General features: G+C 36.0%; 1 protein-coding gene across 2 annotated transcripts in view; it reads left to right on the plus strand.

The window, feature by feature from the left end:
- Positions 1 to 16,524, plus strand: part of LOC123536166 (uncharacterized) — a 36,909-nt gene extending 20,385 nt beyond the window's left edge. For both annotated transcript variants that reach the window (XM_045319092.2, XM_045319102.2), the window contains 3 exons: positions 5,341 to 9,145; positions 15,200 to 15,426; positions 16,398 to 16,524. In XM_045319092.2, coding sequence (XP_045175027.2) covers positions 5,341 to 9,145; positions 15,200 to 15,426; positions 16,398 to 16,499 — 4,134 coding nt within the window. In that variant the 3' untranslated portion in view covers positions 16,500 to 16,524. The remainder of the gene's footprint in view (positions 1 to 5,340; positions 9,146 to 15,199; positions 15,427 to 16,397) is intronic.
- Positions 16,525 to 16,815: the final 291 nt, after the last annotated feature.

Raw genomic sequence — 16,815 nt, forward strand, 5'->3', positions numbered from 1 at the left:
GTAAGTCAGTTGTACAGAAAGGTAAACTTGGGCATTTTCTTAACAGCGCACCTGCCTGGTCTGTCAACGTTTTGTGTGATATTGCACTGCAAAGTTCACTCAACTAAAGAAACATAATCCAGCGGAGGTCTAGCTAATACGCTTGATGTAACATTGTTTAAGAATGGTCCGTCTGCAGCATCCATCAATGGAGAGTAGTTTTTGATTCAGTGTATGGTCGAAATTTCTTGCCTACTCAACGGGGAAAGACGTTTTTTTATCAGTTGTGGGTACGAGGGTCTGTCATGTCTGCATGTGTAAAACATGTGATGTGTTTAGTTTGAGAGATAAATGTACACCTACACCATCCGTTCATAAAGAAGTATAGATAGGGAAGAAATCTAAATTGGATTTTAAGATGGATGTTAATTTTTGAAGGTGTTTTCTTTGTTATATTATATACCGTTCCTACGAAATGTATTTTGTATTTCAGAACACGAGATCTTATTTCTTTATAACGATATCTTTATTTCGTAATTGTGAAATATTACATGTATTTCGTTTTTACAATATTAAAAAAAAGAATGTAATGTCTACACTAATAAGTGTCGGATGTCACTTCAGAGGCTCCGTAGCTATATAATATTTCAACTCTGACTTACATCTTTTATGTAAATCATGAATAGAAGAATTTTGGTCGCTAGAATGTCCACATAAGCGAGGAGGTTGTTTTTAGCTCACCTGAGCAATGCACAGGTGAGTTTTTGTGATCGCTCGATGTCCAGCGTCTGTCTGTCGTCTGTCCGTCTGTCTGTGTGTCAACATTTAGCTTGTGTATGCGGTAGAGGCTGTATTTTTCAACTGATCTTCATGAAATTTTGTCAGAATGATTACCTTGATGAAATCTAGGCCAAGTTCGAAAATGGGTCAACTGGGGTCAAAAACTAGGTCACTAGATCAAATCAAAGAAAAACCTTGTGTATGCAATAGAGGCTGTATTTTTCAGTTGATCTTCATGAATTTTGGTCAGAATGATAACCTTGATAAAATCTAAGCCAAGTTCGAAAATGGGTCATCGGGGGTCAAAAACTAGGTACTAGGTCAAATCAAAGAAAAACCTTGTGTATGCGATAGAGGCTGTATTTTTCAACTGATCTTCATGAAATTTTGTCAGAATGATTGCCTTGATGAAATCTAGGCCAAGTTCGAAAATGGGTCATCTTGGATCAAAAACTAGGTCACTAGGTCAATTCAAAGAAAACCCTTGTGTATGCGATAGAAGCTGTTTTCATTTGATCTTCATGAAATTTTGTCAGAACGATTGCTCCCTAGGCCAAGTTTGAATATGGGTCATCTTGGGTCAAAAATTAGGTCATTAGATCATATCAAAGAAGAAGCTTGTGTATGCAATAGGGACTGCATTTTACACCGAATCTTCATGAAATTTGGTCAGAATGTTTATCTGGATGAAACCTATGTCAAGTTTGAATGCGGGTTATCTGGTATCAAAAACCAGGTCACCCGCTCAAATTAAAGAAAAACCTTGTGTACGCAATAGGGGTTGCATTTTACACTGGATTTTCATAAAATTTTGTCAGAATGATAGCCTTGATAAAATCTAGGCCAAGTTTGAAAATGGGTTATCTGGGGTCAAAAACTAGGTCACTAGTTCAAATCAAGGAAAAACCTTGTGTACGCAATAGGGGCTGCATTTTACATTGGATTTTCATAAAATTTAGTCAGAATGGTTGTCTTGATGAAATCTAGGTCAAGTTTGAATATCGGTCATCTGGGTTAAAAAACTAGGTCACTAGATCAAATCAAGAGAAATAAGTGTTTACACTCAAGATTGTTGCTCCAATTTTAATGAAAATTCGTTAGAATATTTGTTTCCATGAAATCACTAGGTCAAACATGTTTACACTGTTATAGTATGTTTCTCAGGTGAGCGACCTAGGGCCATCTTGGCCCTCTTGTTTTCAAATTAGCATGACAAAGGCCGGTGCGCCATGCTAATTGCCAAATGCAGAGTACTTACCGCTAAATGCTAAATACCGTGTACTCAATGCTAAGTGCAACATGTGCGCCATGCTAATTGCCAAAGGCTAAATGAAAACTACTTTATGCTTAATGCTGCATACCAAATGCTATAAGCAAATACTAAGTGCGAAATGCTAAATGGCAAATAGCTAGTGCTTATTGCCAGATGATTAATGCTAATCGTCAATCTTTTAACGTTATGAGGTAATGACGTGTATTTCTAAAAATAATGAATGTAACTTTTAACTATTTCAAAACATAATGTTCTGCAAGTCTTAATTGAAGCAACATCATGTTCTACCGGTGGTGTGAACATGAGACCAAAACAGTTTACTCTAAATTTTCAGAAAAAAGAGCAAAGATAGTTACGTAACGAATGAAAATGTATAGAAGACCGGTGCGTCATGCTAATTGTCAAATGCTAAATGCTAAATATTTAATGCTAAATGCCAATTACTTAATGCTGAATGAAAACTATTTAATGATAAATGCCAATTACTTAATGCTAAATGACAACTATTTAATGATAAATGCCAATTACTTAATGCTAAAGGCTACATATCAAATGCTTTGTGACTTATTCTTAACGGTAAATGACAAATGATAAATGTCAAAGAGCTAATGTTTATTGCTAAATGATAAATGCTAATCGTCAGCTTCTTTACGTTTATGAATTAATGATTTGATTTCTATCTCTTAAGCTTATGAATCTGACTGTCAATTATTTGAAGACTTATGATATTCTACACGTTTGACTTGAAACATAAGATGTTCAACCGGCCATAAGAACATTGGACCGGAACTGTTTACTCTTAATATGTTTAGAAAAAAGTTTTTGGTATAGACAAAGTTATGTATAAAGGCAAATGACTATTTAAAGGATGCGCTCACACACTGATAATATTCACCTCTTTTATTAATAAGCACTTAGCAATAAGCATTTGGGATTTATTGGTTTGCATTTCTCAATTAACAGTTAGCATTTATCGTTTGACAGTCAATATTTGACATTTAGCATTTGGCAAATAGCATCTTGCATTAACTATTTGTCATTTAGCATTTAACAATAAGCATGGCGCTAGCTATGGAAGGCCGGTGCGCCATGCTAATTGTTAAATGCTAAATGCCAAATGGTTACAGCAAAATGCTATTTACCAAATGCTTAATGATCAAATCAGGAAGCGATGCTTTTGGTCTTTGCGACGTTAGCAACTTTACATGTCTTTTTTAGCTCACCTGAGCAATGCTCAGGTGAGTTTTTGTGATCGCTCGATGTCCGGCGTCTGTCTGTCGTCTGTCAACATTTAGCTTGTGTATGCGATAGAAGCTGTATTTTTCAACTGATCTTCATGAAATTTTGTCAGAATGATTACCTTGATAAAGTCTAGGCCAAGTTTGAAAATGGGTCATCTGGGGTAAAAAACTAGGACACTAGGTCAAATCGAAGAAAAACCTTGTGTATGCGATAGTGGCTGTATGTTTCAATTAATCTTCATGAATTTTGGTCAGAATGATTACATTAATAAAATCTAGGCCAGATTTGAAAATTGGTCATCTGGGATCAAAAACTAGGTCACTAGGTCAAATCAAAGAAAAACCTTGTGTATGCGATAGAGGCTGTATTTTTCAATTGATCTTCATGAATGTTTGTCAGAATAATAACCTTGATGAAATCTAGGCCAGGTTTGAAAATGGGTCATCTAGGTCAAAAACTAGGTCACTAGGTCAAATCAAAGGAAAACCTTGTGTATGCAATAGAGGCTGTATTTTTCAACTGAACTTAATGAAATTTTGTCAGAATGATTACCTTGATAAAACCTATGCCAAGCTTGAAAATTGGTCATCTGTGGTCAAAATCTAGGTCACTATGTCAAATTAAAGAAAAACCTTGTGTATGCGATAGAGGCTGTATTTTTCAATTGATCTTCAAGAATTTTGGTCAGAATGATTGACTTGATGAAATTTAGGTCAAGTTTGAATATGGGTCATCTTAGGTCAAAAACTAGGTCACTAGGTCATATCAAAGAAAAAGCTTGTGTATGCAATAGGGACTTCATTTTACACCGAATTTTCATGAATTTTTATCAGAATGTTTCTCTGGATAAAATGTAAGTCAAGTTTGAATATGGGTCATCTGGGCTCAAAAACTAGGTCACCCGGTCAAATTAAAGAAAAACCTTGTGTAGGCAATAGGGGTTGCATATTACACTGGATATTTATAAAATTTAGTCAGAATAATTACCTTGATGAAATCCAGGAGGATTTCCAATATGGGTCATCTGGGATCAAAAGCTAGGTCACTAGGTCAAATCAAAGAAAAACTGTGTATGCCATGGAGTCTGTATTTTTTCAATTGATCTTCAAATTGGGTCAAAAACTTGGTCACTTGATCAAATCAAAGAAAAACTTGTGTATGCAGTAGGGGCTGCATTTTACACCGGATCTTCATGACATTTGACCAGAGTATTTGTTTGGATGAAATCAAGGTTGAGTTTGAATACGGGTCATCTAGGGTCAAAAACTAGGCCACTCGGTCAAATTAAAGTAAAACCTTGTGTATGCAATAGGGGCTGCATTTTACTTTGGGTATTCATAAAATTTAGTCAGAATGATTTCCTTGATGAAATCTAGGCCAAGTTCAAATATAGGTCATCTGGGAAACATGTTTACACTGTTATGATGTGTTCCTCAGGTGAGCGACCTAGGGCCATCTTGGCCCTCTTGTTTATCATATTATGTATTTAAAATGTTGCAATGAAAGAAAATGGTATGACACGTGTTTTCCAACCATTGCGGACAAGGAACCTCGATAACACCCGGATTCTCATTCTAGTTCCTCTAGTGGTTCGTGAACATGTATGGTAAAACCATAGACAAATATATTTCTGGGTAAAATATATTGAAGGTGGATGTTTCGGCAGTGCCGCATTTGCCAAACATGCTTTGATTAGCTTTGGTTAACTTTCGTCATTATTTTCTTCAAATTGTAATTAATTTCATTACACACTTAGTACTGAAAGGCAAAGATGATCGACAGATAAATGCGGCAAGAAAAACAGAACATGTGCATGTATTCTACTTTATTTTGTCCGTGATAAAGTTCCGAATCTTTGCTCAAGCTCATTGATCAAAGTCTGAGAATAATTCAAAACTTTTCCGATAATTTTGATATTTTAGTAACAATTTTGCATGGGATGAAAGGGGACAAAATGTGTAACACGGTGGTATATATTTCTTACGTACTGCAGCATCCGAGATACTGACATGCAGCTGTAATAAAATGTTTTTTAAAACTTATCATGTCGTAAATTCTTATTTCAGAGCATGGTTCTGAGGGCAGCAGTTGGTGATTTTGAGGAGGCCCTTATTTATGGAACATTACAACAAAGTGTTGACAATTCAGTGAAAGACAAGCGGCACTTCTTTCTGCCGGATATACGGTCGTTTGCACTTGTTGCACTTCAAGTCGTGTCTAGAATGTCTGAAAAAAAGTTTCAAAACAGATATGTACATTACAATGCTGAACACGTGCCGCTTAAACTTAACTTGACCAGTGTCATATCTGACGAAGAAGATGAGTTTCAAGCACAATATTCTTATGAAGCTGAAGATACGCATAGGATGTTTCGTGCAATTCATGATGATGATAATTTTTCTAGTGATGAGAGTGAAGAAAACTTTCAAATTGGAAAGAAAGAAAGCGGATCTTTAGCGAATCTGACTTCCCCGCGGCGTGCAATGTCACCACTTTACACTGGAAGAGATGTAAGCACACCAGATACAATAATTGATAGCGGTGACTCCGACAATGACACATGTAATGCCGATGTGTCCGAGAATCCAACAACTCAAACAAATATACCTCGTTCGAAAAATAATATTACAGAATTAGCAGATGCTAATGAACGTTTGAACAAAAGTCATGAAAAGTCAATTGTCAGTAGTAAAAAGCTCAGCACTAGAGCTAAATCGAAAAGTGTTGACAGTTTAGGCAACGATTCCGCGAACCTTTTTAGACAGTTTGATAGTGGTAGGTGTGTTTCACCTGACCCGATGAAGGACGAAACGTTGCAGAAACTCAGAAAGGAAACTAAATCAAGTGCTATGATAAACAAGAAAGAAAGAAAATTTTCTTTCAGTAGGAAGAAATCCGAAGAAGAATTTTTTCAGAATGGCAAAATGGAAGCTTTTGTTAAGTCTGATGCAAGACAAAACGAAAAGCGTAAGGATGGAAAATGGCTGAACAAACCAGGTTCAATTCTGAAATCTATAACAAGTAATGACACCACCGTATCAGTCTTCAAAGCAAAACCTACCGATGAAGAAAGTCATCTGGATGCAATAGAGGAAGAGGACATTTCACCAGGCCAAAGTTCATTTCCAAGACAGGTCAAAGTTAAAGAGGCTAAAATAAATAAGCCTGAAGTATGGGATATTATTGATGAGCAATATTATACGCAAGTGAATAAAAAAGCATTAAACAAATTAAAAAAGACAGTGTCAGGGGAGTCGAGATCAAGTCTTTGGTCATTCATTTCTACTCCAGAAGATCTTGACGAGGATGACATGGATGATATACTTGAATGTTTACCCGGAATGACCGATCCTTTTGAATACCGAAAACCGGAAATAACGGTCAGCGACATTATGGCTGAACGTGACTATGCAAAGAAGAAAGATTCATCGAAAAAGAAATTCAACTTCACACAAATGTCAAAATCCAAATTTGAGTTGATTGACTACTACGAAATGTTGAAAGCTAAACAGATCACTATCAACGACATTCCTGAAGACAAACGTGAAATGTTATTAAATGTGGTAGAGCTAAAACTAGAGGAAAAAAGAAAAAGAGACCACACTGTTAATACAGTTATTCGAAGCGATGAAATGTACGATAATAATATGAGTCCGGTCAGTACATGCAATAACAGTAACTCGGGTAAAGTAAAAATGGTAAGTTTCAGAAAAACTCAGAGTCCTTCTTCACCTCTACGGCATCCGTTTCCGGCAGAAAATGATCCAAGACTTGACCGTGCAAGGTCAGCACCGTTGAAAAGGTCTAGAACACCTGTGATTAAGCCACCTACTGAAAAAACACCAGAACTTAATCCAGCATTTCATGATAGTAAGGCAGTCACATATGCAAAACGTAACAGGGCGAGGGCTGCGCTGAAACGAGCTATACATAATAAAGGTAAACAGTCACTTCCAAGACACGCATTGGAAAGAGGACAACAGGATTTGGCAGTAAAATATGCCACCGTCCGAAAAGTAGCATATGGTTCAAACGAAGCTCAAAATAAGGCTGAAGCTGGCGAGTTGATAACTGTACCAGTACCGACAAGTGAAAGTTTCTCGATAATGAATCAGAAAATGCAGAAAAATCATGTCAAGCGGTTTTCGAGTTTTAGCAGCAACGAAAGTGCTAGCACTCTAAGTTCAAGTGAAAGGCAAAGAACGGCTGACACTTCACTGACAAGTGGTGAGTTATCCTCTCTATCATCACAAGCTGAAAGTGAACATTACGAAACGGATTATCACATGACCAGTGTTGAAAATGAAATTAAATTACATTCAGAAGGGAGAAAAACGATACAAACACCATCATCACGTGTTGATAGCGGTTTTGACAGTAGCTCGATTAGTAGTGAGATGTCAGATGCATTTACAAATAGAAAACTGCATTTAAATACACAGTTTCAAATTGCAAGTAATAAAGGTGTTGTAGACTCATGGGCAAGAAATTACAAAATGGTTGACAGCAGTTTAGACTTGACACCAAACTCGGTTGCAAACAAATGTCTACCTCCTGTTGGTAGTCTTTCCGAACAAACGTCAACTGGTGAAAATAAAAATGTAAATGATAACAAACTAATCGTTAACACAGACAGGGAGTGTGTAAAATCAGATATATCACGCGGAAAAGGTAATAATGTGCGAAACAGAAAACGTGCTATCCCGCGTAGGCAAAATGAGTCTCATACGCTTAACATAACACCATATACGACAGTATCTAGTCGACCTGACCCTCCCCACAGCCGATCTATGTCACCACCAAGCCGAATAATGTCCCCTGTTGGACGACCAATGTCTCCTAGCCGGTCACTCTCTCCAACATCATCAAGGCAATCTCTGTCAAATGGTTATGAAAACGCAACTAATATAACACAAACAGCACGACCTATGTCACCTGATGTAAGACCAAAGTCTCCTATATCTAGGCCGATGTCACCGTTGAATCGACCTATGTCTCCAAATGTTCAGCCTACTAACAACTATGCAGTTAAGTCAAATTCGACATCGTCAATTTCAAGAGCTTTATCACCAACAGCGGGTCTTCCAAAGACAATTAATTCAAAACCATTTTCACCTGGGCGAAAGTTAAGCCGACCTGTTTCACCCAAAGAAAAATCAACAGTACCCGATACATCAAAGGAAGGGTTAAATACAAATGATGTTTCAGACAGTGTGAGTCTGGCTGAATCCTCAACATCAAAAGCATCCAAAAGATATAGAGAACTCGTAAAGAAAGGTGTTCCTCTGCGAACATCAGTAATTGATGCTAGTCCAACCCGACTTGAAGGTCACTTAAACGAATTAGATACCCGACCGGCAACTGCTGAAAGCATGTTCGAAGAACCACCAGATGACCAAGAACTGTTCGAAAACCTTGAGGCAAATGGATTCTTTGCTAATAGAGCAAGATCACGTTCACCAAGTCCAAATAAATTTTGTAGTTCAGGCCAAAGCAAAAGGTCTGCGAACAACAAACCTAATGGCAAACACGCAGGTACAAGACGAAAGAAGAAGAGACCGATTCCTTTAGAAGAGATTGTACGTGAAAGTCCAGACTCTCGTAAAGGAAAGCCACATAGGTCTGCGAGCAAAAATCATCTTGCAGTAACAGATGAAGCTATACTTAATCAACCAACATCAGAAGATTCAGAAACATGCAGTATTAAGACAAATAAAAGTAGTACGTCCTCACCATCTGGATCAAAGCCAAAAATGATGATTGATGCCGAACTTGTAATTGATAGGATATTCTCGCAGAATCAACATGAAAATAATGAATTAGATGTAGAAGTCGAGGCAGCACTAGGTTTGGACAAAGATCCTTTCAAAGGTATTTCTTTATATTGTGTCATATTTGTGACTTTACTTATACAGAATTCAAAAGAGTTGAAAATATAAAAAAAGAACAGTAATTGAAATTACGAAGTGATATTTTGAGGGTATCATTTTTCTTAATTAAAACTGTTCATTAGATTACATGATGTACTTACTAATCAATTTTCAAGAAATAATTTGTTTCTGCCACAATCAGGGTGCATGTACCACGTGACTTTTTCGCTAATCTGGGGTGCCAAAAACATGGCGGATTCCTCGATAAAAGTGACATTTTCTTAAATAGCTTTTAACCAACTTGTTCAAATAAAGGGAAACATGGATGAGTGCCGTCGTACATAAAAATCCAACACTCGGCTACAAGTTTTTTGTTTCAAAGTCCGTTCGTTTTCTCTTAAAGTGCAACCGTGCAACTGAAGTGAACAAAGTTGATGATGCTAAGACGGGGGACATTTTCGTAAATTCAATAAATTAACCTTTTAAAAGACCGAAAAAGACTACTTTGCGACACATATATTTGTATGAATATTCTCGCGACATATACACCTTAAGAAATTACAAAATAAGAGCCTTACATAGCTTCCGGGGCCAGATTTATGAAATTGCTAAGCAGGGGTCCGGTTTTGGTAATGCTAAGGCGGGGGCATGATTCAACGATTTGATAATGGAAGTCTTTGGTATTTTATTTACCCGCTTCGTTAAAGTTTTTCCATGTTGATACTGCTCATTATAGAATAATCCCGTTATATGTATGTTAAAATTAAAATAGTCATGACAAATGAAAGCTTTCTACCGACTTTAAACTGCATATTTTACCTAAAGTGAAATGCTTAATTTGACTGATTTAATGAAAAATGCACCAACTTTCACTCTGTGGTGTTGGCCCGGTACAATTTCTCCTTCTTTGCTGTATAGTAAAACAAACACTTTTGGAAATGGATTCAGCGGCGAATTTCACAACAAAAAGTTTACAGCATTGAGAGCTCTGTATTTCTGATCGTATTCAATAAATAATAAAGGAACACTATCATCAACAATGAACTTCTTTGCTACATATCAAAGTACACAGTCACTCTTTATGATTTCCAACCCACATCTGTCATGGCCGCCAGTCTGGAATAGCTTTCCGCACAGAAATGTAGTCCTGAAGAAAAAAAACACGAACAAAACAACTGTTAAAGACATCAGAAATGTTTAACAAGTCAAAGTAGAGATGGCTTCAAATTGGGAACTTCAAATTTCAAAGAACTGCTTCCTAGGATACAACGACCTGGAAGTACTTCAATACCTGGGTGACACCCTATGTGTCAAGTTGACGCTTCTTAACAATATTACTACATTTCCAAGTCGGCTTTGGAAAAGTCTGTTTTTTATCGCATTCGTTTTGTCTTCATTGTTTAAGTTAATTGGTTTCTTTGGTTTAACTTTCGATAACTCTAGATGAAACAGGTCTCTAATTATTAAGAATGTGAACCGTTCTTGCTTTTGCTTTGCTTCTGAAAATGGTTTAGAATCTGCACAGCAATGTTAATCTCAAAATTTGTCTTTTTAGATCTTGTGTGCTATTTTTACGGCTTTTATTGGAATATATATCTAAACTGCAGTTTGAAATGAAATAAATTATCATACTTTCAAAGTCTTAATAATGTTATTTAGATACATGCGTTGAATTATCAGAGTATGTGCCGGTAATTTCTTCACATGTGTTGTGAAATCATAGTAAATGTTCGAAGGTTAAAGTTTAAAGAATTTTTTAAACCATTGAATAACCACAGAAGAAAACATAATTCAGAGCAAATATTTATCATAAAACACATTGCAAATTTAATAGACGCAGTGATCATCTTGATACTTAATCATACTATCAAGAGGTCAAGTTCTAAGATCTCTCTCACATACGACCGTGATTCGAAGCCCGAAACCGACCATGTCTCTTATGAAAGAAAGTGGACATTTTCTTTAAGAAGATTTTAATATGGTGCCGGTTCTTCCCAGGAACGATGGTTCGATAAACTGACCACAATACAATTGGCATTAAATTTCATAAAATGAATAAAGACTAATAAGTTAAAGGTAAAATCATTTATGAATGCGTGCAAAAACGTTGACACTATTTAGTTTCTTAGTAAGTTGTTGCAAAGCTAATAGCACTGAAAAAGAATTAAAGCCAATTTCAGTCCCTTTCGATCTACAAAAAAAGATGAGAATCGGTTTCAAGCGTATACATCGCAGACCGATTCTTCGTTCAAACGACTTGAGACATTTACAGGCTCAATAAAATGATATTCTGTGGGCTGTGTAGGCTATTGGATACAAAAACATATATTTTTACCAACAATATCATCGAAACAAAAACGTGTCTAGCAATAAACTAACATTTTTGGTAACAATAATTGCAAACATTTGGTTACAATCAAGGCAGTCGGGTACAATCATTCCAGGTTGTAATGCCTCAATTCACATTCAAGAATAAAAGAACTCTTATCAACAAGAATTTTTCTTAAATGCATTTTTGTCACAGAATTTTCGTTTGAACCCATTTTTTAATATACTAAATGCACTTCAGTTGAAATTAATGAAGAACAATAATTAATAAAAAAATAAAGGGGAAAAGCGCTACCTTCCCGACCAAAAGTAAATCATAAATGACCATATTTTGAAATTCGAAATGATTTTCAAATTTACTTTGATTGAGAAGTTGGGCACCAGATCATACTAAGGGTCATTGAAACATAGGACCAAAATATCCACCCTTTACGGTCTCCTGTAAACCACGGCAGTATCAGCTGTGAAAAATGTAAAGTAATCCAAATTATAGTCAAACCAATTTCTAGAAGTAAGAAGAGATGGACAAAATGTGCAATGCTTAAAATACGCCGATGTGAGATCATAATATAATAATGTTATTAGTCTTACCGGAAAAGACCGCTCGCCGCAGTTATACATGTAAGGTCCAAGATTTCTGTGGCCTTTTTCGTGGCACAGAAGGCTTTTTTTTGGAATTATAAGCCCTTCCGCATTCCTGGCACACAAATGTCTGAAATGTAAATGCGCTTTAGTACTACAATGATAATAATAATTCATATTTTTAAACCAAAAAGGACATTCTGAACAAAATGTCTTAAAATAAGGTATCTGAAAATAACATATACATTCCGATTTCTTTTGACAACTTACTATCGCTAATGTCAGATGCGCAAATGTATTTTATTCAGCCTAAAAAAATTAAAGTTAACGCGGCTGGAACAGAATTCAATATAAACTGATGCTTTTTCAAAAACTTAACAGTATTCTTTACATGGTTACTATAAAATTATCTAGACATGACACTTTAATTGCGTTAGAAATGTAGTACATAAAGTGAAAGTTGATGCATTTTCAATTAAATCAGTCAAATTAAGTACTAAGTAGTTCACTTTAGGTAAAATTTTACAGTTTACAGTCGGCGAAAAGCTTTCATTTGTCATAACAATTTGAAATTTACCAGACATATAGCTAGATTTTTCTTAAAGTATGCAGTATAAACATGGGAAAAAAACTTAAATGAAGCAGGTTAATGAAATACAAGACTTCCAATTACATATCTTTTAATCACGCCCCCGTCTTAGCATCAAGAAAAACGGACCCCTGCTTAGCAATTTGATAAATCTTGACTCGGAAGCTATTGAAGGCTCTTAATTTGTAATTTCTTAAAGTGTATACGTCAAGACAACACTCGTACAAATATCCGTGTCGCAAAGTAGTCTTTTATGGCCTTTTAAAGGGTTTATCTATAGAATTTGCGAAATGTCCCCCGTCTTAACATCCTCAAATTTGTTCACTTCAGATGCGCGGTTGCACTTTTAGAGAAAACGAGCGGACTTTGAAACAAAAAACTTGTAGCCGAGTGTTGGATTTTCATATGAGACGGCACTCATCTATGTTTCTTTTTATTTGAACAAGTTGGTGAAAAGCTATTTAAGAAAATGTTACCTTTATCGAGGAATCCGCCATGTTTTTGGCACCCCAGATTAGCGAAAAAGTCACGTGGTACATGCACCCTGACAATGCAGTGTCCATTTCTATAAGCATAGAACCCATTTAAAGGCTCATAATGCCTTTGTTCACAACATGGCTGCCACATTTTTAGCTCACCTGAGCACAAAGTGCTCATGATGAGGTATTGTGATCGCTCACCGTCCGGCGTCCGTCCGTCCGTCCGTCTGTCCGTCCGTCCGTCCGTCCACACTTTCCTTTAAACAACATCTCCTCCTAAACCAACAGGCCAATTTTGATGAAACTTCACAGGGATGTTCCTTGGATGGCCCCCTTTCAAAATTGTTCAAAGAATTGAATTCTATGCAGAACACTGGTTGCCATGGCAACCGAAAGGAAAAACTTTAAAAATCTTCTTCTGAAAAACCAGAAACCCTAGAGCTTAGATATTTGGTGTGAAGCATTGCCTAGTGGACCTCTACCAAGTTTGTTCAAATCATGACCCCGGGGTCAAAATTGACCCCGCCCCAGGGGTCACTTGATTTTACATAAGAAAATCTTAAAAAATCTTCTTCTCAAAAACCAGAAGCCTTAGAGCTTAGATATTTGACATGTAGCATTGCCTAGTGGACCTCTACTAAAATTGTTCAAATCATGACCCCGGGGTCAAAATTGACCCCGCCCCAGGGGGCACTTGATTTTACATAGGAAAATCTTCAAAAAAATTCTAAAAATAAACCAGAAGGCCTAGAGCTTAGATATTTCATATGTAGCATTGCCTAGTGGACCTCTACAAAATTTGTTCAAATCATGGCCCCCGGGGTCAAAATTCACCCCGCCCCAGGGGTCACTTGATTTTACATAGGAAAATATTTAAAAAATCTTCTTCTCAAAAACCAGAAGCCCTAGAGCTTAGATATTTGGCATGTAGCATTGCCTAGTGGACCTCTACTAAAGTTGTTCAAATTATGACCCAGGGGTCAAAATTGATCCCGCCCTAGGGGTCACTTGACTTTACATAGGAAAATCTTCAAAAGTTTTCTAAAAATAAACCAGAAGCCCTAGAGCTTAGATATTTCACATGTAGCATTACCTAGTGGACCTCTACAAAAAATTTTCATATCATGACCCCCTGGGTCAAAATTGACCCCGCCCCAGGGGTCACTTGATTTTACATAGGAAAATCTTCAAAATTTTTCTAAAAATAAACTAGAAGGCCTAGAGACTATATATTTGACATGTAGCATTGCCTAGTGGACCTCTACAAAATTTGTTCAAACCTTGTCCTCCGGGGTCAAAATTGACTCCGCCCTAGGGGTCACTTGATTTTACATAGGAAAATCTTTAAAAAAATTCTAAAAATAAACCAGAAGGCCTAGATCTTAGATATTTGACATGTAGCATTGCCTATTAGACTTTTACAAAGTTTATTCAAATCATGACCCCTGGGGTCAAATTGACCCTGCCCCATGGGGTTACTTGATTGTACATAGAAAAATCTTCAAAATTTTCTAAAAATAAACCAGAAGAGCTTAGATATTTGACATGTAGCATTGCCTAGTGGACCTCTACAAAAAGTTTTCAAATCTTGTTTTTAAAGTTACTTAAAGAAAATTTCAGCTATATTTTCTCATAATTCTTTTGATTGATTTCTGTTATGATCTTTTGACCTTGAAGACTTGTCCTTAAGTGCAATGATAACAGGTGAGCGATATAGGGCCATCATGGCCCTCTTGTTTGTTATTAATATTTATATATAAATAAAATTCCATTTTCGATCATTGTTTTCTCTAATATTTATCAAATGTTTGAATATTGGTTGTCATAGTTGGAAGTTGATTTGAATTCATTGTTTTTCCAACTTTATAAGATTTCAGATCATGTAATTATGCCTAACATCTATTCGGACAGATGTTCAATCTATTTTTAACATGAAATTCAAAGCTTATGGAACTTTAACTTTTCTTTAACCTCTTTGAAACTGTACCTTTAATATAGAATAAAATAAAGGGTCAAGGAATCGTTCGGTTTGAACAAAATGTCTTTCTAAGATTTATACGTGTTTATTTTTTTAAAGCTGTGAAGGAGATGTACCTGGAAAATGGTCCATGTGAAACACCAAACCTGAATGAAATACCATTGTTGAACGGTGTTACTCAGAAACATGTACATGAATGCATAGAAATGGTCTCAGGTTTGCACGTGCTTTCTCTACGTGACCTTCTTCCGGCATCACAAACAAGTTTTCAAGTTCTCCGAAACAAACTTCAGCAAGTTGGACAACTTGGAACAGTTGGCAATCAGGTAAATATATTGTGATGAACGCTTAAAACGGCCAAAACATATGGCTGTCTTTCATTCCTGCTGTATACATTTTTATTTGTATTTGTTTTGAGAATACATATGCTACTTAAATGAAGTTCACACATGTTTTGAGAATACATATGCTACTTAAATGAAGTTCACACATGTTTTGAGAATACATATGCTACTTAAATGAAGTTCACACATGTTTTGAGAATACATATGGTACTTATATAAAGTTCACATTTGTTTTGAGAATACACATATGCTACTTAAATAAAGGTCACATTTGTTTTGAGAATGCATTATGTTCAGTCTTGCAATGAGATAATTTCAAAATTTCCCTTTGTGATTGATAATTGTTTAAAATAGTTCATTCATATAAAAATGTCTCGTTTACTTTAAAAAAAATTAAAATCCTTCCGACTTAAAACGAATATTTTGTAAATATCATCCTAAGACCGACTTGAAAAGTAATTTCTGTCAAAATCCTTATAAGATTTTTAAATAAAAATACAGTAAGTGTGCACATGATCGTTTAGTCAGAATTTCAAGAAAGGCAAAAATAGTGTTTAATTACAAAAATCCCTGGAAAGAATATGTACCACTCAAAGACGATTTACACAGGACACGTTCATGCGAGTAGCCTGGTAAAAGTGTTTTCAGGTCGCAAAAGTCCAACAACAATCATTTGGTCCGCATTCATGCAATACAATCTACCTAAAACAAGGATGAAGTGCACCAATTCTACAACACATGATGATAACATTTTGTTTAGCTTTACAGCGGTACATATACAATATTTGGTGTTATTATTCATTTAGCTTGACACTTACACGTATCAAATATATGATGCTAGAATTTGTTTTTCTTTTCACCTGGACATACCAAATATTATTAGTTTATTTTTTAGTTGTGTAACTTTACACCTATACGTATAAAGTAAACGATGTTTTTTTTATTCGTTTCAGCTGTTGGATGTGATACATAAATGTTGGTTACAAGATATGCCGCCATCATCTGGTGATCTTGTTGAACAACTTACTGATCCTGTCACCGAAACTGAACTATAGTATAACTGTTCAGAACAAGATATGCCACCATCACCTAGTGATTTTTTGAACAACTCATGACCGAACTATAGAATAAAATGTTTGCAACAATATGTGCCGCCATCATCTGGTGATCTTGTTGAACAACTTACTGATCCTGTCACCGAAACTGAACTATTGCATAAATGTTTGGAACAAAATATGTCGCCATCATCTGGTGATCTTGTTGAACAGCTTACTGATCCAAACGTTGAAACCGAATTGAAATATAAAGTGTTGGTAATAAGATATGCCGCCATGGTCTGGTGATCTTGTTGAACAGCTTAGCTGATCCTGT

The sequence above is a fragment of the Mercenaria mercenaria genome, chromosome 1, assembly GCF_021730395.1.
Source record: "Mercenaria mercenaria strain notata chromosome 1, MADL_Memer_1, whole genome shotgun sequence".
In the NCBI taxonomy this organism is placed as follows: domain Eukaryota; kingdom Metazoa; phylum Mollusca; class Bivalvia; order Venerida; family Veneridae; genus Mercenaria; species Mercenaria mercenaria.